The sequence below is a fragment of the Cupressus sempervirens genome, chromosome 3 (genome assembly GCF_028749045.1).
Source record: "Cupressus sempervirens isolate cs-2001-9-10 chromosome 3, ASM2874904v1, whole genome shotgun sequence".
NCBI lineage: Eukaryota > Viridiplantae > Streptophyta > Pinopsida > Cupressales > Cupressaceae > Cupressus > Cupressus sempervirens.
Window position 1 is genome coordinate 636508342 of NC_143120.1, and position 21658 is coordinate 636529999.

General features: G+C 38.2%; 1 protein-coding gene across 1 annotated transcript; it reads right to left on the reverse strand.

The window, feature by feature from the left end:
• Positions 1–364: 364 nt before the first annotated feature.
• Positions 365–20247, reverse strand: LOC149568289 (pyruvate dehydrogenase E1 component subunit alpha, mitochondrial-like). Its single transcript, XM_089821268.1, has 8 exons — positions 19404–20247; positions 9143–9222; positions 6363–6440; positions 1420–1515; positions 1178–1249; positions 1010–1063; positions 760–825; positions 365–676 (listed from the first exon to the last, which is right to left on the reverse strand). Exons 1-8 carry the CDS (start codon positions 20095–20097, stop codon positions 632–634), a joined length of 1185 nt encoding a protein of 394 aa, XP_089677394.1. The 5' UTR covers positions 20098–20247; the 3' UTR covers positions 365–631.
• Positions 20248–21658: the final 1411 nt, after the last annotated feature.

Genomic DNA, 21658 nt, shown 5'->3' on the forward strand with positions numbered 1-21658 from the left:
ACTTCCACTCATTAAGCTGTTTCTATCTGTCTAAAAATATTATACCTGTACCAAGATTTACAACAAAAATAGCAAAATGCGAGATTAATTAACCTCAAATAGAAAGCACTCACAAAAACTCAGGTAATTACTGTGAAGAAGTACATTCCAGTTTCTAGACTACCTGGATAATATTATTATTACCCAGAAGATGAGGTTCTACCAATTTGTCAACTACATGTTGCTAAGATGACATCCTTGTGAATTGTATGTTCCTAAAAGACAGCACAATGAAAATGCCTGACCTTTTGCTCCTGAGGTCATTTAAAATAATTAAAAACTAACCAAATAAAATCTCAAGATGCCAATACTTCTAAAGAATATGTGGAGTGAATCAAAATTATATTGGATTCCACCTCTTCATATGAACTGCCTTGACAAGTAATAGCAAATTACGTCAGACTGTATGCCAGAACAGCATTCCCTGAGAGCGTTTCTTTCAAGAAGCAAATAATCAATCCAAACATTGACTTCAATAATTGAGCAAGAACTATTACATTCAATGAATAATGGTGGGGACTTTTGTCATCAATTTGCTCTTATTTTAAGTTTCACCAATACTACCAAAAAATTGGATTAGGCACGGCATTCATCAAGGCAATAAACCTTTAAATTCCTTCCTATCAGCACCATATGCCTGCATATACCATAAAACCTTGATCAGATTCTAACAAATGAGTGGATACAACATATAAAGCCAAGGCTGATGATAATGTGTACCTCTACTCCAAATCCCTTAACGTAGACATGAGAGAAAAGTTCTGAAGAATCTGGCATTGGACTTTCCTGTTTGATGCAATACAGGATAGGAATAAATACAAGAGAATTCTAGAAAAATAACAATCTACCTTAAAGAGAATTCTAAATTCTGGCAGAACAAAAAAATGTAGGCTCAAATATCTAATATTGAAATTTTGTACAAATAATACAAATCAATAATATTTCCAGGATCTATGTAGTTTGCACATACCTTTGCTAGGGCAATTGCGTCATCTACTTCTTTCTTAGCCTCCTTTTCAAAATCCTATGTTGCAAAGGTAAATAACAAAGCACAATATAACTTGATTGGAACTTCAAACTTTTGAATCAAGCAATCTCTAAAGAAAGCAAAATATTAACAATTGCATCTGTTTCACACCTTCAATTCAGCTGCTGAAGCTATGTTATGGAGAAGTACAAGTTTCCGTACCCTTTCAATTGGGTCGCGCTCCTGCAATACAAGGAACCAAAACATGCTTTGTATTATTATGAAGCCTAGAAGCACATATATTTCATTTAATTAACCAAAACAATGCAACAGATGCTAAAAACAAAAGGCAAGTGGATTATTGAAAACCACCTTTTATATAATAAGTTTAAAATTCAAGCAGTTTGTCCTACCTGTCTGACACCTGATATTTCATCTCGGGTTCTGTATGTACTTCCAGGATCTGACATTGAATGTCCATGATACCTATAGGTATCCATTTCAAGTATCTAAAGCAATTCCAACACACAAGAAGCAAGTTATTGAGCAAACAGTATTAGCAAATTAAAAAATGAATAAAATTTTCTCATATGAATGAAATAAGGAGCACATAATGAATGTGGAAGGAAATTTAGTAAAGCTATGTTCTGTGTACTCAAAACACATAAATAATGCAAAATGTTTAGCTTTTATGAAATTGAATATCTGAATAGCCATGCACAACTAGCATTTTTTACATGGAAAATATACTCAAAATATTACATATTAACATCAAAACTCTATACCCTGCCATCATCAGGCACTACCCTACTCGTGTTTGGTTACAATTCTGTAAGACTGGCACAGAGACATCGCCCATACTCGAGCTATATCAAAGTTGTATTCAGCATATTAATCCTCTCCTCCAATGGTATAATCAATCAATATACTAGCAGAGTAATGGTATTTGGTTAGTGCCCGCCCAAGGTTTCATCAAATTAAATTTTAATGTTGCCAGGAGGAAATCCATGACAGGCAAGAGCAGGTTGTGTCTTAAAAGGTTGGGGTGGAAAATCCACTAGGAAGATACTTTCTACCTTGCCAAGGCATCAAACAATGAAGCAGGGGCAATCACACCATCAGAAACACTAAGGTAATACTGGAATAAATCAACAAGAGAGTTATTCGATGTTAAAAGTGTAGAGCCAATGCAAGAGAGTTAGACCACCAATTGAAATATATAAAACATTTTGAGAGAGGCCAATAATGTAATACTGGACTAAATCAACAACTGATGAAAGACTCATTTTGTCTGGGAGTCTTACAATAGCATCTGGATTCACAAAACAACCCAAAGGAATTAAGCAATGACTCGAATATGGAATAACAATTCTAAAAATTGAAAAAATGATTGTGATTGTCTCACACCCAAACTCAACTGCCGATTGCATTCTGCATAAAGCACATTCAAGAAATGATGGGATTTTATGAAGTGCCTCCTCAAGCATGTAATTTGATGCAAAGACTTACATATAGCACCTCCCATGCCATTTCTAAATATAATTGCAGCAAGTGAAGCTGTGATCCTTAAATTTTCCTAAAGATTGTATGTATTTGAATGAGTAACAAAGGTCGTCATTTCCAATCATTGTCAGGAACTCATATGTCCTTGCCATAATTATTTTGAAGCCAGTAATCATTCTCAGTGTCAAAGACTGTAAGGGTGCCCTGGAACATCTAAGGGATATCACAAACTATTGAAGTAGATGAAGAAATGAAGTAATTTACAGTTTGTAACAAAACTGCCAGTTGCAGCAAGAAGAAATCTCATAATTACCCCATCAGTTTCCACACTGCTGGTTAATGTAAAGGCCAATTACATAACCACCACAATGGCTTCATTTTTCCACCAGAAATTTCATCTTGTTTTATCCATTGAGATCTCTTCCTCATAACCCCAATTATTTCATCAAAAATACCCATTGCAGAAAGAAGAATTTCATAATTATCCCAGCAACTGCTGGTTAAAGCAGGAGCCAATTACATAACCACCTCAACCGTTTCATTTTTCTCCTGGGAAGTTTAGCATTGTCTTATCCAATGATATTTCCTTCCTCTTACCTACAATAGTTTCATTGGAAATACCCATTTCAGAGCATAAAATATATATAAGGAAGCTGCAAACATTTTGAAAAGGCTGGCACTTGTGTGATTCATCTGTGATCTCAAGGAGCAGCTACCAAATAAGAAAGGATGTGAAGAACAAATCTCCTTGCTGACTTCCTGAACTTTGAGGGGCCAAAAGCCTTGGAATGTGTACCTTATAAATCAGATCGAAGCAATTCCACTAGCAACAAAAATGGTCACCTCAATCAAAATTGTCATAAGATTCGTGTTTCCTTCCCATATTGATTTTGAAGCCTACAGGCAGTTCTCGGTATGGAATATGACCGTAATGTCCTCCAAAGCATCTCAAGGAAGTCAGAAAACAAAGGAGCTAATGAAGAAATGAAGTATTTTAATTGACAACAAAGTCGCTGTTTGTACCAAGGATGATTCTGTGATCAACTTGGCAAATTTTGCAATAGTTTGTTCATGCAAGAAGTGATTACATGACTACCTCAAAGTTGTGTAACCACAATCAGAGGCTTATTTACCCTAGTGACTCTGTGATCATCAATCTGTAGGATCCTACAACTTCGTCATTTTGTCGCAGGGGAGCAGGGCAACGTTCTACGCATATGCATACCTGGCAAAATCATCACATTTGATTTCAGAGATGGGGACATCCTTGAAAATGCATAGAGGGCCTTTCTGTGATTTTGATTGTTTGGCAGAAATTTTAGAGGGTGCGCTCTTTGTAGCATGCCTTTTTTCTTTAGTTGATTCCACAATTTCCAACCTTCAAGTTATGATTACTGTACTTGTTTCTGTTTAGTTTTGGCCAAGGACCCCATTACATACCTCGCAATTTAATAATAAATATATACAATTTTATTAATATATATGTTCAACAACATAAATAAGACAAATTGGTTTATTTTCTTTATTTTCAGTCTATAATAGAGCAAAGTTGAACCGTTACAACATTATTGTATAGAGCATAGTCAAAATATTATATCATCGATTCAAATTCTTGTATGGAGGCAAAATAGCAAACACTTGCAAAATTTAACCAAAATCAAGAGGCCATATTGGATCTGGGACAAAACTTAAAAATTCACAATAAGAAAATTTACAAAGATCGGGCATGGAAAATCTATTGCAATATTTTTCAAATGCATTCTCAGGGGCTTGCTTCTGTCTTTCAGAATTTCACCAAGGCATGCCTCTAGTATGTCTAAAACTAGCCAAGACATACCTAAGCTGCCTAAGATGTATCGACCGAGCTAATTGTGGCATCAACTCCAAGTGTAACCAGTACCTTAGCCTTGTAAAAAAAAAGTGAATTGCATACAAAGCAGATGAACCAGGCAGAAAAGTTACTAGTAAACACTCCTCATCTATTCAAGCTGAAAAGAGAATTAGGGTGAAGACAATGACGACCATAAATGACAGGCTTAAAGTAAGCATTTATCAATGACAAACAGGATAGAAAAGCGCCTCTTTGGGTCCACAAACCTTCCTTTTTGAGCTTGAAAATATCTTGGGATATTAATCGCACTTATGACATGGATTCTTTCAAAGTCCTCAGCCATCAACTCTAGTGTTTGATTCCTAAAAGATATTCAGGTTTTAAAGGATGTCTTAAGTTTTATAACATTTCCCACTTAATTTGCCCTCCTTGACTAGTATTATGAAATCTTTTCTTTCATCTCTGCTCATATTTGACTCCTTTATCTTTTCTTCCTTTTGAGATGCTTTGGTCAATTACCGTCTGCCTCCACAATGATGTTGTAAGTCTTTTTATCAGAATTAATATTATCCTTCTCAGGCATTAGTTGTCAATTCTTAGCGGGGTATCCCTTTCCACAATGGTGCTTGATTCTATATGTGATCTCTTATTTGTGGTGACATTGATGATCAACAGCACTCCACTCTTTTCCAACTTTGAGCTCCATCTGCAATTTTGTCCCTTCAAGATTAGCCTTTTGATTGACTCTATCTCAAGAGAGGCTTTGTTTGCGTGAAGCTTTAAAGCCCCTATCCAAGCTGGCTCTGGTATCCAGGATCCTGCTCTGATGCTGCTGCTATCCCCTTGGGTAATGTGCCTACCTTTCTTGATATCTAACAAATCAGACCATTTAATGATGTTATCGTTGTCATTTAATTACTAACACGTTGCCTCACTACCAGTTTCAGAGCTAGTCTCCTTACTGTTAAACAAACTATCCAGAAGAAATTGAAACCAATGTATCTCGTGCCTTCCATTACTAAATTCAGATAAGGTGTGCAGCCTTCCGTGCAAGAGTCATCGGTTTCCTAGCTTGCCAGCATAAAACAAACTCACTGCTGACATTTTAGATTAGAAAAAGTTGACTGCATCATAACATGAAGAAGACTGACAACCTGATTGAGCTAAATGTGCAACATTACTAGGGTATGATACCATCTCATGCCAATGAATGACTAGAGTAGAAAACCTCTATAAGGATTATTGTCACTATTAAGATAAAGAATTCTTATGGTCAGCTGAGTCCAACTTTATATGCATTCATTGGCTTGTATTATGGACACACAATTGATGAGTACGCTGCTATTCTTTGACAAGCATGTGAATGTGTGCAAACAGTTATGATTTGCATGCACAAGGTTCTCTTGAAGAGGTAGTAGTGTATCATGTTGAAAAGTTTAGTTTGTGCTAATTAAACTTTCCAACTAGCTAGAATGTAGAACATGTGATAACTGCATGCGTGTTTAGCAGCCTTGCTCAACAAATGGACTCCTACAGCTTGTTTGGTCTTCATTGTATGTAACGAATTCTGCGAACTTAGCTTACACAGACCTCCTTGGGAATAGTAAAATAATGACATTCTTAGCATACCATTACCACTTAGTTAAATAATTCAGCTAAGACAGTCTTCACCAGAAAGGCAAAGCCGTCATTTGCCTGAAGCTAATTCATAATACAGGAAACACTTGATGTATTATTTCAAAAGTGAAAATCTTGGCATCCAAATTCATCTTCTATGTAGGTAGTATTCATTACTGGGTCAATTCAATATGAAGCTAAAACAACTGATGTAAGCACTTTTGTCCAGAAGTGGAAACTGCTTAATAAATCAGACATTATTAGCATTTTATGGCTGGTAAAAAGTTCATTTTGTAAAATGTTTTCAGCTGATTTGAAAGAGCTCTAATAAAATAGAATTGATTTGACACTTTTCAATGTACAAAAAAAAAAAATATTGCAAAATAGAAAAATACAAATTCTTACAAGTGGTCCATTCTTTAATGCATGCTCCTTGGCATAACCAACAGCTTGCTTTACTGCAAGTACGTCCATACCATCAACCTGATAAGGGTAAAAAGATTGAAATTAGTAAAGCAAGCAATCAAGACTTGTGAAAACATGTAGATTCTGAGAACTTCATAAATATTTATGAGGTGATTGATACAATTTTGAAATGAATATTGTAATAAAAATATCTGATGAATCATCCAAATGGCAAAGGAACATATGAACAATCAACAAAATAAATATGAATTTTCAAGTTAACAAGTGATTAATACAGAAGCTAATCAACTATCCCTTCCTCCAAAATCTTTGGCATATGGGGCTACACAAGTTCCAAATGGATTGGGTTATGAATGAGAGGGCCCAACAGCTTGTTTTCAACTGAGGGAGATTTCTTATAACCCCTTGGCAGTCAAACTCTGGCTGCAGATCCCTCCCCATTTGAGCTCGAGTATATGGAAATAGCATAATCATTATATATTCCAGGGTGTGGAGAATTAGATTGATAGTGTTTTCAACAAAGGCTTTTGGAGAATCTGTCAGTCACCACTTCGCCTTGCCCTTCCCTCCCTCTATCTCAACTAGACAACAAAATTGTCAGAAGTTAGGGCCTTGCTGACTCTTATGCAAAATTTGATAACTCAAAAAAATGAAAAATAAAAATAACAAATGGTCCCCCCACCAGACCATGATGGTTCAAACTCGACTTTGATGGGACTGCAAAACAAGTTCAGGGCATGCAGCTGTTGGCAAAGTGATCGGAATGGATTCTGAAAGTTTAGTAGCCACCTCTAGTGCTAAACTGCAGAGCCATACGAACAACCAAGCTGAAGAAATGGGTCTTTTCTATGGGCTTGGGATTGTGCTCTCAATTAGTATCAGAGTATTATCAATAGAAGGGGACTCAAAGCTCATTGTAGATGTTGGCAAAGGGCTATCTCGGGTTCATTGGTCAATTGATGGAATTGTGGAGTGCATCTCCAAGGACTTGACTCTTTTGACATCAAACATGTATTCAGGGAGGGTAATGTGATAGCTAACTCACTGCCTACAATAGGCTATGACTTGGAGGGTCTTAGGTGCTGGAGGAAACAGGTGTCCTTTTTTGTTGATATTCTAAGTCTTCTAAGGGGAGAGAGATCAACTTCTAAAAGGAATGGGGGGTAATACTGCAGTCTGGTTTTGGTGGATCCTATTGTGTACATCTTGGTGTTGGGCCTTGTCCAATTGGGACCCCAGTCTTTACTATTCAATGTGGGAGATTCTAGTTGTCAATTTAATTTTTAATTAGAATATGTACCCGATGAGATGGCAAGGTGGTATGGGGAAGTGAACTAGCCTCAAAAGTGTTAAGGTCCTTTTAAGAAATAATCAGCAGCCTAAGTGGCCTATGAAGAAATATGGAAACCACACAAATCCTAAAGTGGGTCATATAATGATGAGTCGGCATCACGTTTTGATCATACACAGCTACTTGCTTAGTAATTATTACCTCTTTGAACTCTGTGATGAAAAGACCTTCCTATGCGGGGAACTGTAGCCTGCATGAGCCAAGATTTTTGAGAGGATGGCTTAATAATTACACCCAACTCAGCAAGCAAGCCCTTTATTTTCTTTTAAAACACTTTGTTATAGCAACAAGTTGCTATAGCCATATCAAGGGTTGGAGCTTTTTTCCCTAGAGTGAGTCTTTCTGGTTGTCTTTTTTCAACTACAGGGATGCTTGGGGACCATGTCTGCATTCACATTGCATGACTTTAAGAATGGCGCCACTGTTTGGCAAATTTGTAGGGAGAGTGGTTTTCTAAGTTTATTAAAAACATAAATGGGTTTGATAAGGGGTTCAATTGGCCAAATCCTAGGAGGACAAGAGAGTACATGGGGGTTATCTCTTTCAAAATTAGTGAAGAGTTGATTGCCAAAGCTATTGGGCTATCCTCTGAAGGAAGAAAATGGAAGAAGCCTAGTCAGGTGGTGGATAAAAACAGCTTTACTAGGTTTTCCAGAGGAGGCGGAGCTCCGGTCAAGATGCAGGGTGGATTCGAAAGGGTACAGCTGCCATCACCTTGGAATCCAGGTTTATCTCATGATCATCAAATATTTCACTTTAGAAGGGTGTTTAAAAGTTTATCACTATTACCAAATGCCTCTCCTCAGCCATTTCAGGAATCGTGATAATATCTCCTTACCTGTTTTTCCTGCTCAATTCTCTTAAAAGCTCTATTTTTGAAGCTAAGGAAAGTATCCAAACCTAAGGCAAGAACCCGTCCCTGTACACCAATGCATCTGGCCCTTTGCCCCCTAAACCCACTGTTCTTATGAGGCTCCTACTTTGCACTCACCCACACCTGCTAGTATTATAGATGCCCCAGGGCCTAGCAAGAAAAAATGTATTTGAAACCCAAAAGCCATTAAGATCACCCCCCGTCATTAACTTATGAAATGTCCAATCCTATGTTCCTACCGTTGAACAATATCATTGATGTAATGTAAAACAATATAGATGTAAACCAGGACATTGTATAAAGTTTATACAGATGAACAAGTAACAGGTAACGGCACATAAAATATGCATTTCCTAAGTGTATAAAAGTACATATATGTATCCAAATCGTTCATTTTATAAATTGGAGACCATGGGTTTTACAAGCGTATAGAGAAACTTGGGCAACACACACCTTAATTATCAGAGATGTATGATTAAAACATAATTTATTAAATATTAATATTCTAAAACATGCAGTCTTGATAAAACTGACCTTGAGACCAGGAGCATAATCGCCTCGCTTGTAGTATGCAGGAGATTTTGCAGCCCGCCATTCTGCAGTCCCCATTCCATCTATGTCATGAATACATAATGGGATAATGTAAGAATCATTCATAGAAACAGTATGAAACAAAATTAAGATTGTATTCCAACATGTCCAAGGAATTAAGCATATAATATTTATATACAGTTAAATAAGACCACTTTGTTAAATACTAGTAACCAAAGAAACATTCATTGACAGAATAACTCAACACAAGGCTCTATCAAATTTCTCTAACAGTATGTTCTGCCCGTATTACACTCCAAAAATGGATATGGTTAGTCAATAAGGAATACTGGAATTTAAATGGGTTTACCAAGCTTCCTGAAAACATATGTAAATGAACTTTTAAAAAGATTACAATCTATGCATGTTTCTCTGAACACTGAGTCCTTGAAAACTAATGCTCCACTGTCATGTCCCCAATTTTTGGTGACAGTTCGACTTAATTAATTTAATTAATACTGGTTGTCCAAGGACGACTAATTAATTATTTTAATTAAATAAATAAATAACTTTATATTTAATAAAGTGACTTGGATTATAAAAATATTTAATAAAGTCACTTGAGGGATAAGATCAAAAATGTTCTAGAAGTCTCTGGAGAGGATGGAGAGAAAAGAATAAATAGGCACCCCGGGGCTCCATTCGAATCAGGCAGTTGTTTATCTCTCTTTGTTTTTCAGATTGTGATTCATTCACAGGTGCATTGTGGAACCTAGGGTTTTCGCAATTGTCACAGTTGGCCATTGAGAACGATAACTCTCAATTGGTACGCAATTTTGAGGGTGTGAAATATCATCTGAATTATTGCAGATTGGAGGTGACATTTAGCCATTTCATCAAGGCGACTATTTGTGGCTTAAGGCCAATTTTGTGGTTCCGGCATCACGGTTCATTGTTGGATCAACGAGAGTGGAATCAATTAGCATCAAGCAAATCCTTATTCATTGGTTGATCAACAAGGATAGAGTTAATCAATGTTTCCACAAATTATTGCAGAGTTCAAGAGAATTCCCAAAGCATTAACCCCAAGTTTGGAGGAATTAACGATAGCACATCATTGATCAAACAATTCTGTAGACAGGGCCGAAAATTATTACCCGTTCTCAAACATATCCAGTCAAGCATAAGGAAAGGGCAATTTGTTGGGAAGATCAGAGCTCTTATTGGATGCAACCCGAAACCAGGGTCGAGCTGAGGAAGTTAGGAATGCGCTTGGGAGCTATCAGCCATCAATCAAAAATAGTGGCGTCGGGTTATGGCTACTGAGCTGGACAAGAGACAGTGCGGACCTACCCATCTCCACCGTAGGTAACATTAGAGGGTTGTGCGGTTGTTTTCCAGCGAAGCTTCTTCAAGGACCCACAGTCGGTTTTGTCACAAATTACAGGCTACGCATCTCTGCGAGACTGATCTCGCAAACCAGCCTTGGCATATTCATCGACAAAACCCACGCATGGTGAAAATGTGAAGGAAATGAATACGGCAGCAGTGACCACCTAGTTTGGGTGTCGATTAAAAGGGTTCGTATAGCTCAAGATTAGCAAGTGGCAGATCCAGTCTTCAACATCTACCCCCACTTGTTCTGGAACACTGAGAACTCAATCAGTTTCGGCCAAGTTTGGTCAGGACAGCCGTTGGGATCAGTTGGCGGCATCAGTTTCTACGTTTCCAACTAGATATGGAGTACTTTGAACAGACTCGGCAAATTTCATGGAGGCGGCAATTTGAGGTTTTGATATTGTTCCAATTCCGTCCAGGTCTGTTCTATTGTATTTGTGATTAGACATTGAGAATCTTTTGTAATTAAAAATGTTTCCTTGAATATCGATGGTATTGTTACCTATTGTTGCATCTATATTATTTGGTGAATCCTATTGGGAATAATACCAAACTGAAGGTTGCATAACAAGCGTTTGACAAATTGTCTCAGTTCATTATTATTTTTGAATAACCCATATAGTAAGAGTTAGTACAGTGGCAACATAGCTTGTTGGCTAACTGTTTGACAAAATGTCAAACCCTTGAAGTTTAAGATTTTTGGTGCTTAAAGAGTCGATAATCCGTTGGGGTTATTTCAGTGGTATCAGAGCTGAAGTATAAAGAGTTTTTTTTTTTTGGTGCTGGAGAAAGCAATAACCTGTCAGGGTTATTTCAGTGGTATCAGAGCGGTTTTCTTGCCATCCTGTGGGGAGAGAACCGACTTACATGAGTAATCAGCACTCGACTTCAACCAAGATGTACAGGTACAGCACAAAGTCTCCGAGGACACAATCTCAGACAAGTAATAGACGCAGTATTCAGAGTCGGAATTGTGGAAAGGAGGACTATTCAAGCATTCAGGATGAGCTCAGAAAAATCAAACATAACATGTCTGAACTGTTGGTTAAACACCACCGTATGCTTGACAGGCTGTCCGCCCCAGCTAAGGTGAATAAATCAACTGGATTTCGTTTTGGCACATCTTCTCACAAAGCGTTGACTGATACAATGAGAGATGTTACTAGGAACCTTAATGAGGAATTCGAGGAACAAGTGTGCAACCGGTCAGAGGTTTCAGTTCGGTCACAGGAAGAAGTGGTGAAGGATATTACGCTGATGGATAGTAACTGTCAACTTGATACTTCAATTGAGACAGTTGTATACAGGTTTCCCAAGGGTGTGATGTCTCAGATACTCAAGGTGGTTTGGTTCTGACAGTCAATGATTACAGTGAAGTGAGTCCAGATGATGATAAGGATGTTGATGGTGAGATACCAAGTAAAGTTGAGCAAACACTGAGTATCCATGATTTTGCTGAGAGAGAATACCAGGCTCAGTTAGATGCTTCGTCACATAAGGATGAAACTGGTAGTACTTCACAAGATTTGTCCAGCCAGCTGAAGGTGAGCAAAGATAGTATTGTGGCTTCTTTATCTCATCATGACAGGATGCGGGAGATGTTAGAAGAACACATCCAAATGATTCAGTTACAAGGAAGACATAAGGGAGTTCAGGCAAAATCTTCTTGTTGTGACTTACATGCAATTGGTGAAGGAATAGGAACGACGAAGTTGAGCTATTTACATCTTCTATCAGATCGTGACCATCTTCTAAGGCTTGCCAAAGACTATTCAGATGCCTTGAGGAGGAAGGAGGAGGAAGTTGTCAAGCTTTCTTGTGAGCTTGAGGACACTCGAGCAACTTTGGCATTACAGGACTGGGAGAGGCATGAGCATGGCATGGAGCTGGGCTTAGTTTCATCTTACATACCTGACATTCAGCTCCCTGCAGCAGAAGGATCATATATGGTAGCTGATAATGCTACAAGTTCATCTTGCATTCACATCCAGGATACAAGGACAATGTCAAACCAATATGAGGAGTTAGTTGGTGTTGGTCACATTACTCAGGTAAGGAGTTTGCTCGAGTTACCAGCTGTTCCTTGTTTACGAATATGGACTCAAGAATGTTTCAGCAGCGTTTGGGATTCAATTGACTGGAGAGCACTTAATAGTAGCAATGTTTGTTTGAGTGCTATCATGGATTTGATTAGCAGAATACACGGTGTTGTCTTTCCTTGTACCAGCAGTTTGTCCAATGTTGGTATTAGTCTTTATGCACCGTTGTTGGGTTTGGTTCATATTTCCAGTCGACCATTCTTGCTGAAGGGTGTCGGAGGTTTTTCATATTTGGAAGCATGTACAGATGAGTCCCAGGATCGTTTTGACCTTGATGACATCCGGGAGAATGAAGTGAACAGTTTTGAAGATTCAGCTTCCTTGACAGATTCTTTAGGTACAGAAGAGCTTGACAGCAGAACTACAGATTTTGACACTCTGGATGTTGATATGAGAAATATAGATGGTAATAATCCAGAGACCAGTATCTTTGAAGACATTCCTCCAAACAATGTGTCAGAGGGAGTTTATAGAAGACAGTCTAGCCAGAGCCATCATGTGGTTAGCCAGTTGAAAGTTAGTGAGCGAGACATTGCTATCGCTTGTGAGCACTTTGATACTGCTCGTCAGTTGTTGGCTGTTACTGGTTGGGGTTCTTCTATGACAGATGAGTCCAGCGGTGGTTACTTTTCTTTGGCAGAGATTCATGCCTTGCGTGAAGCTGTTCGGATTTTGAAGCAGGATTATTTACGATTGGTAGCCGACCGTGATCACTTGGTTGAGTGGGGAAGTACAGCCTATGAGGCACTCTTGGATCGTGAAGAGGAGGTGAGTGAGCTTTCCCAGGAGCTCATAGCGACTACTGAGGCTTTAGAGGACACACGGCAGGATCTACAAAAGTCGCAGTTTCAGTTGAAGGAGGTGATTGTGGAGTTGGAGCATTTGCGGTCAAACCCAGCCCCAGACCCAGTGCATTTGACTACTGAGGTGGATGATGGTAAGTACACTTCCGCAGTTACTACTAAGGAGCATATTGTTGAGGCTGACACACATATTCAGGATTTGGTAGTAGCTGGTTCTAATGAGTTCAGGATACCGGTAGAGTCAAGTCTCCAGGTTGATTCTTCTCAGATAGTTGATAGTATGGTACAATTGAGTATGCCACCCTTACAGGAGGACCAGTTGTGGTGTAAAGGAGAGTATGTTAATGTTTCCTCATATAATTTTTACTGCATTGAACCGTTCATGGAATATTTGTTGGATAGTGCATGTGTTTAGTTAGACTCGCATAAGGTGACAGAAGGTGTTCTCATCCAAGATACTAGTGTTATTTGCAGATTGGTTGAGAAGATTATAGGGGTCCTTGCTACTATGCTACCTCACAGGGATCTCGAGGAAGGGTTTGTTGAGCAGAATGCACGAGATCCTATCTAGCCTACAGTCACTCGGAGTCAGAAAATGGAGCCATCTGTTGATTCCCAGTTCAGTGATGATGAGCCAGCAGCAGAGTTTGGAGGTTCTTATCAGCGTTATACGGTAGGGTACGCTCATCATTTTTCTTTTGACACAGAGATAGAAGATTTTATTTCACGTAGATGTAGATTGGCTCCAGTTTCTTACCATCCACTAGGGGATAGATTGGCACCATCTTTTGAAAATAAAACTGGTAGTAGCAAGTTACTCGGCCTGCAGCATCGACACGCCCGGAGCAGTTTTTCAAAGATTGGATTTGATGGCAGTAATTCAAGTACCTATGGCTGTTGTCATATTTACAGTGCAGTTGGGTGCAGGTGTCTTTTTGACAGGGGCTTGAGTTTTGATAGAGTTGATGTTTCAGTTGGCTTGAGTTCCGCAGAATGTTTTCTTCTACCGGCATCTACAGTTGGTTTTCAGATGATTTCATCAGAAGTGTCAGTTGTTTGGATGTTGAGTACAGTTTCTCAGTTACTGGTATTGATGATTTCTCCACGGGAGTATGATGCGGATTGGGATGATACACAGATTTACATTTGGGATCCAGGCAGACTGATTGGGTCATGGTTCAGCCATTGCTTGGGGACAAGCAATTTCAGGAAGGGCGGACTGTCATGTCCCCAATTTTTGGTGACAGTTCGATTTAATTAATTTAATTAATACTGGTTGTCCAAGGACGACTAATTAATTATTTTAATTAAATAAATAAATAACTTTATATTTAATAAAGTGACTTGGATTATAAAAATATTTAATAAAGTCACTTGAGGGATAAGATCAAAAATGTTCTAGAAGTCTCTGGAGAGGATGGAGAGAAAAGAATAAATAGGCACCCCGGGGCTCCATTCGAATCAGGCAGTTGTTTATCTCTCTTTGTTTTTCAGATTGTGATTCATTCACAGGTGCATTGTGGAACCTAGGGTTTTCGCAATTGTCACAGTTGGCCATTGAGAACGATAACTCTCAATTGGTACACAATTTTGAGGGTGTGAAATATCATTTGAATTATTGCAGATTGGAGGTGACATTTAGTCATTTCATCAGGGCGACTATTTGTGGCTTAAGGCCAATTTTGTGGTTCCAGCATCACGGTTCATTGTTGGATCAACGAGAGTGGAATCAATTAGCATCAAGCAAATCCTTATTCATTGGTTGATCAACAAGGATAGAGTTAATCAATGTTTCCACAAATTATTGCAGAGTTCAAGAGAATTCCCAAAGCATTAACCCCAAGTTTGGAGGAATTAACGGTAGCACATCATTGATCAAACAATTCTGTAGACAGGGCCGAAAATTATTACCCGTTCTCAAACATATCCAGTCAAGCATAAGGAAAGGGCAATTTGTTGGGAAGATCAGAGCTCTTATTGGATGCAACCCGAAACCAGGGTCGGGCTGAGGAAGTTAGGAATGCGCTTGGGAGTGATCAGCCATCAATCAAAAATAGTGGCGTCGGGTTATGGCTACTGAGCTGGACAAGAGACAGTGCGGACCTACCCATCTCCACCGCAGGTAACATTAGAGGGTTGTGCGGTTGTTTTCCAGCGAAGCTTCTTCAAGGACCCACAGTCGGTTTTGTCACAAATTACAGGCTACGCATCTCTGCGAGACTGATCTCGCAAACCAGCCTTGGCATATTCATCGACAAAACCCACGCATGGTGAAAATGTGAAGGAAATGAATACGGCAGCAGTGACCACCTAGTTTGGGTGTCGATTAAAAGGGTTCGTATAGCTCAAGATTAGCAAGTGGCAGATCCAGTCTTCAACATCTACCCCCACTTGTTCTGGAACACTGAGAACTCAATCAGTTTCGGCCAAGTTTGGTCAGGACAGCCGTTGGGATCAGTTGGCGGCATCAGTTTCTACGTTTCCAACTAGATATGGAGTACTTTGAACAGACTCGGCAAATTTCATGGAGGCGGCAATTTGAGGTTTTGATATTGTTCCAATTCCGTCCAGGTCTGTTCTATTGTATTTGTGATTAGACATTGAGAATCTTTTGTAATTAAAAATGTTTCCTTGAATATCGATGGTATTGTTACCTATTGTTGCATCTATATTATTTGGTGAATCCTATTGGGAATAATACCAAACTGAAGGTTGCATAACAAGCGTTTGACAAATTGTCTCAGTTCATTATTATTTTTGAATAACCCATATAGTAAGAGTTAGTACAGTGGCAACATAGCTTGTTGGCTAACTGTTTGACAAAATGTCAAACCCTTGAAGTTTAAGATTTTTGGTGCTTAAAGAGTCGATAATCCGTTGGGGTTATTTCAGTGGTATCAGAGCTGAAGTATAAAGAGTTTTTTTTTTTGGTGCTGGAGAAAGCAATAACCTGTCAGGGTTATTTCATCCACGGTAGAAAACCTGTTTCCAGGAGATGTGTTATAAGGAAAGGGTCACCTGATATCCTCCTACAACAATCTGCAAAGGAACCCTTTTCCAGGACCGTCCTGCAGAGCAAAGGCCATCCCTGGGGGCATCACCCTCTCTGGGGAGAACATCCTGCCATCCCAATGGCAGCACAAGTATATGCAGATATTCCTTGACCATCCTAGGACACCTCAGGACATCCCATCCTAGGGATAGTCCAGGGATGGGCAAAGAAAACAGTTAAGTAATCTTGAAAGGGAACCCCAGAAAGGCCCCTCATCCTACTAAATTTTGACTACACTAGCCCATTATCTATTGCATTCATGAAAAAAAGGAATAGATGAAGACAAGTCCCCAGCAAACCATAAAAAAAGTCATTTAAAATTTTAAAATCTGACTAAAAATGAAAAAGATGATTGTTGCATAAAGGTGCTTGTGGCCTTCACAACTTTAATTTGCTTGGTGGCAAGGGCTCCAGCACTCAATCCCACCTCTATTGTGACAGGAAAGGAGCCACGGGCACTGCCTTCAGTCCCCATTGTGGGCTGCTTCCCCTAAATCTCCAATCCGATTTTGAAAAAGAAAAATATACAATTTGGTTGGGGCTGCACCAGATTAAATCCTAGGTACCCGAATGCCATTTATACTTTTAAATTGCGAAGTCAACCTCAAATCTGAGTTATGCTGTTAAGTTTGGAGTCAAATGATTCAGAAAGTACATATTCTTATTGCAATATCCCTTACTCCAGAACATGCTGAAGCTCCTAACTGATATTATAAAATGTCCTATTCCAAATTCGCTAGCATAGGTGCATCTACTTTTATTTGTTTGATGAATAATGTTGGAGCCTGATACCCTTTTTTAGACGATGAATAGCAACAGCTTTTTTCATCTTCAAAACAGAAACAGCAGAAACAGTGCCTGAAATTGCTCAAATTGCTCACATCAGAGCAGTCAGTGAGAAACAGTGCTAAAGATAATCTTAAACAGTCCAATAGCGAAGAATTGCTCAATGATAAAATTTCCAAAAAAGATAGGCGTCATACATTAGTACATGTTTTACGTTAAATAGCAATCAAGATATTCATTGTGTCTGATGCAAAATGTCATACATAAATGTTTTTTTAAAATTATATAAAAATTAAAAGTATAGCTAAGTAGCACCAAACAGACTGACTGCCGAAAAGTAATCTAGGACCTCAAATACAATATTCAAAGACAAAACAGACATACAAAATCGGAGCTAATAAAGTGTATCTGATGATATAATGTATTATCCACCCAAAAATACCCGCACCATAACCATAGACTAAGCTCAATATTTAAAAAACCTCTAGCCATCATCTCTTGTTCTTAATTTTATTCTTTGCTTGAATCTTCTTATCAAGCATCTCAATTGTTTGAATCTAAACAGACCAAATCCTGCAGACTGTTATCAAAGTACAGCATGAAAGAAACAGAAGGGTATGAAGGGCTGGCTTTGTTATCACCATCTGAAGAGAAAACAAATGAAATAACGACTGAAGGATTGGAGTGAAAGTTGTTGTAATGCTAGCATCAACTTTGTCAACATCAAAACTGATTGATCTGTCACAACCATATCTACCAATTTGCACATCTGCAGTCCACCTACAAGTAACAACTTAATGCTTGACATACTCCCCAGGAATACATCAGTGCAATTTTCTAAAGATTCAACTTCTTATACTTGTATCATTTACATAAATGATAAATTGCGACTGCTTTTACTATGCTTGCTAAAGTTCTTCCAAATACTGAATTTTATATATGATTTTGGTTGATGTCTCCCCACTGTACTCAAATTTTGGGGAGAAAAAAAATGTCATCCCTAAAACCCACCCCATGCCCAAAGATTTTGTTGGACACCACAGAAAATCATTTTTATTATAATGTGAATCTAGTAGGACTGTAGGAAATACCATCAGTTTGACATTGAAGTTTCCATCTTTAAATTGCATAAAGTTGGTCCACACTCGTACAAAATTTAATAACAACTGTCAATGGTTTTCTCTTTTTGCAGAATTTGTCTACTGTTCAACAATAGAAATGATCCTTTTATTGGTGCAGATTGCATATGAACCATGTGTTATGTGCTTAAAGAACTCAAGAAAAACTGCCTGGGCTAAATTATTTGGAAATAAAAATAAAAATTTACTCTCAACAAAATTTTAGTAAACCATAAGCCAGAACTGCAATTTGTTAACTCTTCTACTGGTTAGCCGTTTATATTGTTGAAACTTGATTATTATGGTAATTAGCCTTTCAAAGGCCACAGTTGAAATCATGTCCCTTAAAGCTATTATAAAATGCTGTTATTTAAAAGTATTGAGCTGACTGACAGGATCCCTAACAGGCACACCAAGGTGTGACTTTTGACGGGACATACATCCACCAATTCATTGCATGGAAGACCAGGGTCACATCACAAAGGAAATTTACACGAAATTTAAAATGAATCTAAAAAGAAGAAATGTGCAAGTTCTTAAGTTTTACAATCGTTATTCTCAGAAACAAAGATGGAAACCCATCCATGTTAATCCTAAATTTTAAAGTGTGAACTGCTGCCATAGAGTGTAGATCTTAGAGCAAGTTTTAAAATCTTGTGATATTACTAAGCAGAACCTAGATTAAAATACACACCCAACTCTGTCAGGGTAATGCAACCCAAAGGATCGGGCATTCGCAGATGTCGCGTTAAGTTGATTTAAATTTCACGGTTTGACCCCCGAAAAAGTGTATCATATGGATCACATCTAAGCGGACGTTCACTACAAAAATTGATTACCAAATTCAAAGAGACGAAGACCCTACAGCTAATTTTGAAATCTTACGGCGATTATTCTCTCAGACAAGAACAGAATGGATGACAACTAAGCCGAAGCTCGTCCCTCCACGAAAACATTCCAAAATACAAAACGGTGGAAAAAAATGTCAATATAATTTTCAAATCTTACAGTGATTGTTCTCGCAGACAAAAACAGCAGGTAAATTCCACAATGCAGCAATATTGAGCGCCTCGAAGAGCTGGCCCTGATTAGCAGCTCCATCTCCATACATGGTAAAGGTAACCGCTTCCGCCTTGTCATACTTCTGCGCAAAAGCCAGACCGCAGCCTAGCGGAACCTGCGCGCCCACAATCCCATGCCCTCCGTAGAAGCCATTCTCCTTCTTGTAAAAATGCATGGAACCACCCTTACCTTTGGAGCAACCGTCCTTTCTCCCCATCAATTCAGAAAAAACCTCCACAAGCGTCCCGCCGCGCCCCAAAAAAAGACAATGATCTCTGTAGCCCGTAATGATGCAGTCCTTTCGTGTAATAGCGGCCTCCATACCTGCACAAACGGCTTCCTGCCCATCGTACAAGTGGCAAAACCCTCGGATGAGCTTTGATTTGTAAAGAGAGTCAGCCGCGATCTCCATACGCCGCATTAAAAACATGTCACGGTAGAATTTGAGAAGCTCATCAGCCGTCGTTGATACTATACGCGAGGGGGGATCGATCTGGTGTGAAGTGAATGGAAGAGTGGTTTCCACTTCGATTGGGGTGGAATTGTCTGTGGAAGAAAAGGGCCTAGCCATCAGAGAGCCTCTTAACAGCGGGTTTAAAGATACTGCTGTGCGCAGGAGCTTGACGGGGTTTTGAGCCATGGCTATGGCGAATTTCAGGTCTCAGATTTGATACCGTTTTTGGTGCAAAATCTTCCTTTGCCCGCTGCGAGAAGATTTTTAATCTCACAGGAGATACTATGACATATGTTTTCCCTGCGAGATTCGAAAAAATTGTACTACCTGCTGCTTGAGGCAGATTTTCTTTAGTTTATGATTTTGTTAAACCGTTGAATGGGCTTTAGCCGAAGATTCCCCCGTTGAATGGAATGTAGAGCAGTCATATTAGGTGGGAATGAGTTTCATATGGTTAGGTAGTCTAATGGTGAAAATTGCATACCCATGCTATTATGTTTTTTTTGGAGTGAATTTTAATCTATTTTAAATATGGAGTAACTAGCATGTATTTGTGTTAATTTGAGTATGACTTATATTTACTCATTTAGTTGATATTGTGGTGGAGATCATATTCGATTTGTGAAGGACTTGTTATTGTATATTTGTGAGAGAAACATGGGAAGTGAGCATAGTATTACACCAACATATATCATTGTGGGTTCGTTATATGTTTTTCTTTTGTTGATTCTCACTTGAAGTCATAAATTGAAATTATCAATTATTTGATATACACTTGGCCCTCAAATTCAATAGATTCTCTAAGAGCATTTTTAAACATTGGGTGTCCTTATGCACATCTACATATCAAGGCAAGTGAATTTTAATCCATGATTTCCTTGATTGGATCTATAAGTTATAACTTGGGTTTGGTCATGGCGATCAAGCCTATACTTGCATAAATAAACTACACTGAAAACTATGGTTTGGTCTAAACCAAGGTCATCATCAAAGCAAGCATTAAAATTGCTATACCTTGAAAAAATGGTTTCAAATGTGTATCAAATGTTATTTTCACCTTTGAAATATAACTAGGTTTTGTATTTGACTATACATCACTTCAACATCTATTTCAATTATCGATTTTAATTCCTAAGCTCTAGACTTTTATAATTATTTTTAAAAATTTATCCTTAATAATTATAAGGGTATGTATTATTTTTATTACATTTTATGTGGTCGTAATGTATTTGTTCATGGCTAAGGAGAACGACATCCTCTCTAAATACCAAAATATAATCTCCAAAGTAGAAGTCTTTTGGAAACAAAGATCAAGATTGATATGGTTGACCTCGGGGGATAAGAATACAAGACTTTTTCATGTAACTACTTTAAAGCATAGAGTGACTTACATAATTACATTAACTTACATAATTCATTTTATAAAATTATCTCTAAAGTGTTTACTTCTAGAATGTTGTTGATCCACCCCTTTCTCATCTCTCCTCAACAAAATGGTTTTGTCCCTACTTGGTGAATGTTTGCCTCAATTATAATTGTTCATGAGAATATTCACTCACTTGAAGTATCTAACAATAAAGGTTTCCTTCTCAAATTGGACATATCTAAGGCCTATGACAAGGTGGAATATGACTTCTTGTATAACACCCTACCCTAGAACCCATGAGAAATTAACCTATCTTTGAACTGAGTTGATGCAATAATTATTTATTCTTAAATGTTTAACATGCATTACACATTACAAATG

Coding starts and splice junctions, on each gene's coding strand:
- LOC149568289 (XM_089821268.1), bottom strand. CDS start 20,097: ATGGCTCAAAACCCCGTCAAGCTCCTGCGCACAGCAGTATCTTTAAAC. Junction 9,223..19,403: donor TGTCTGCGAGAACAATCACT/GTAAGATTTGAA, acceptor TTCATGACATAG/ATGGAATGGGGACTGCAGAA. Junction 826..1,009: donor ACGCAATTGCCCTAGCAAAG/GTATGTGCAAAC, acceptor TGCATCAAACAG/GAAAGTCCAATGCCAGATTC.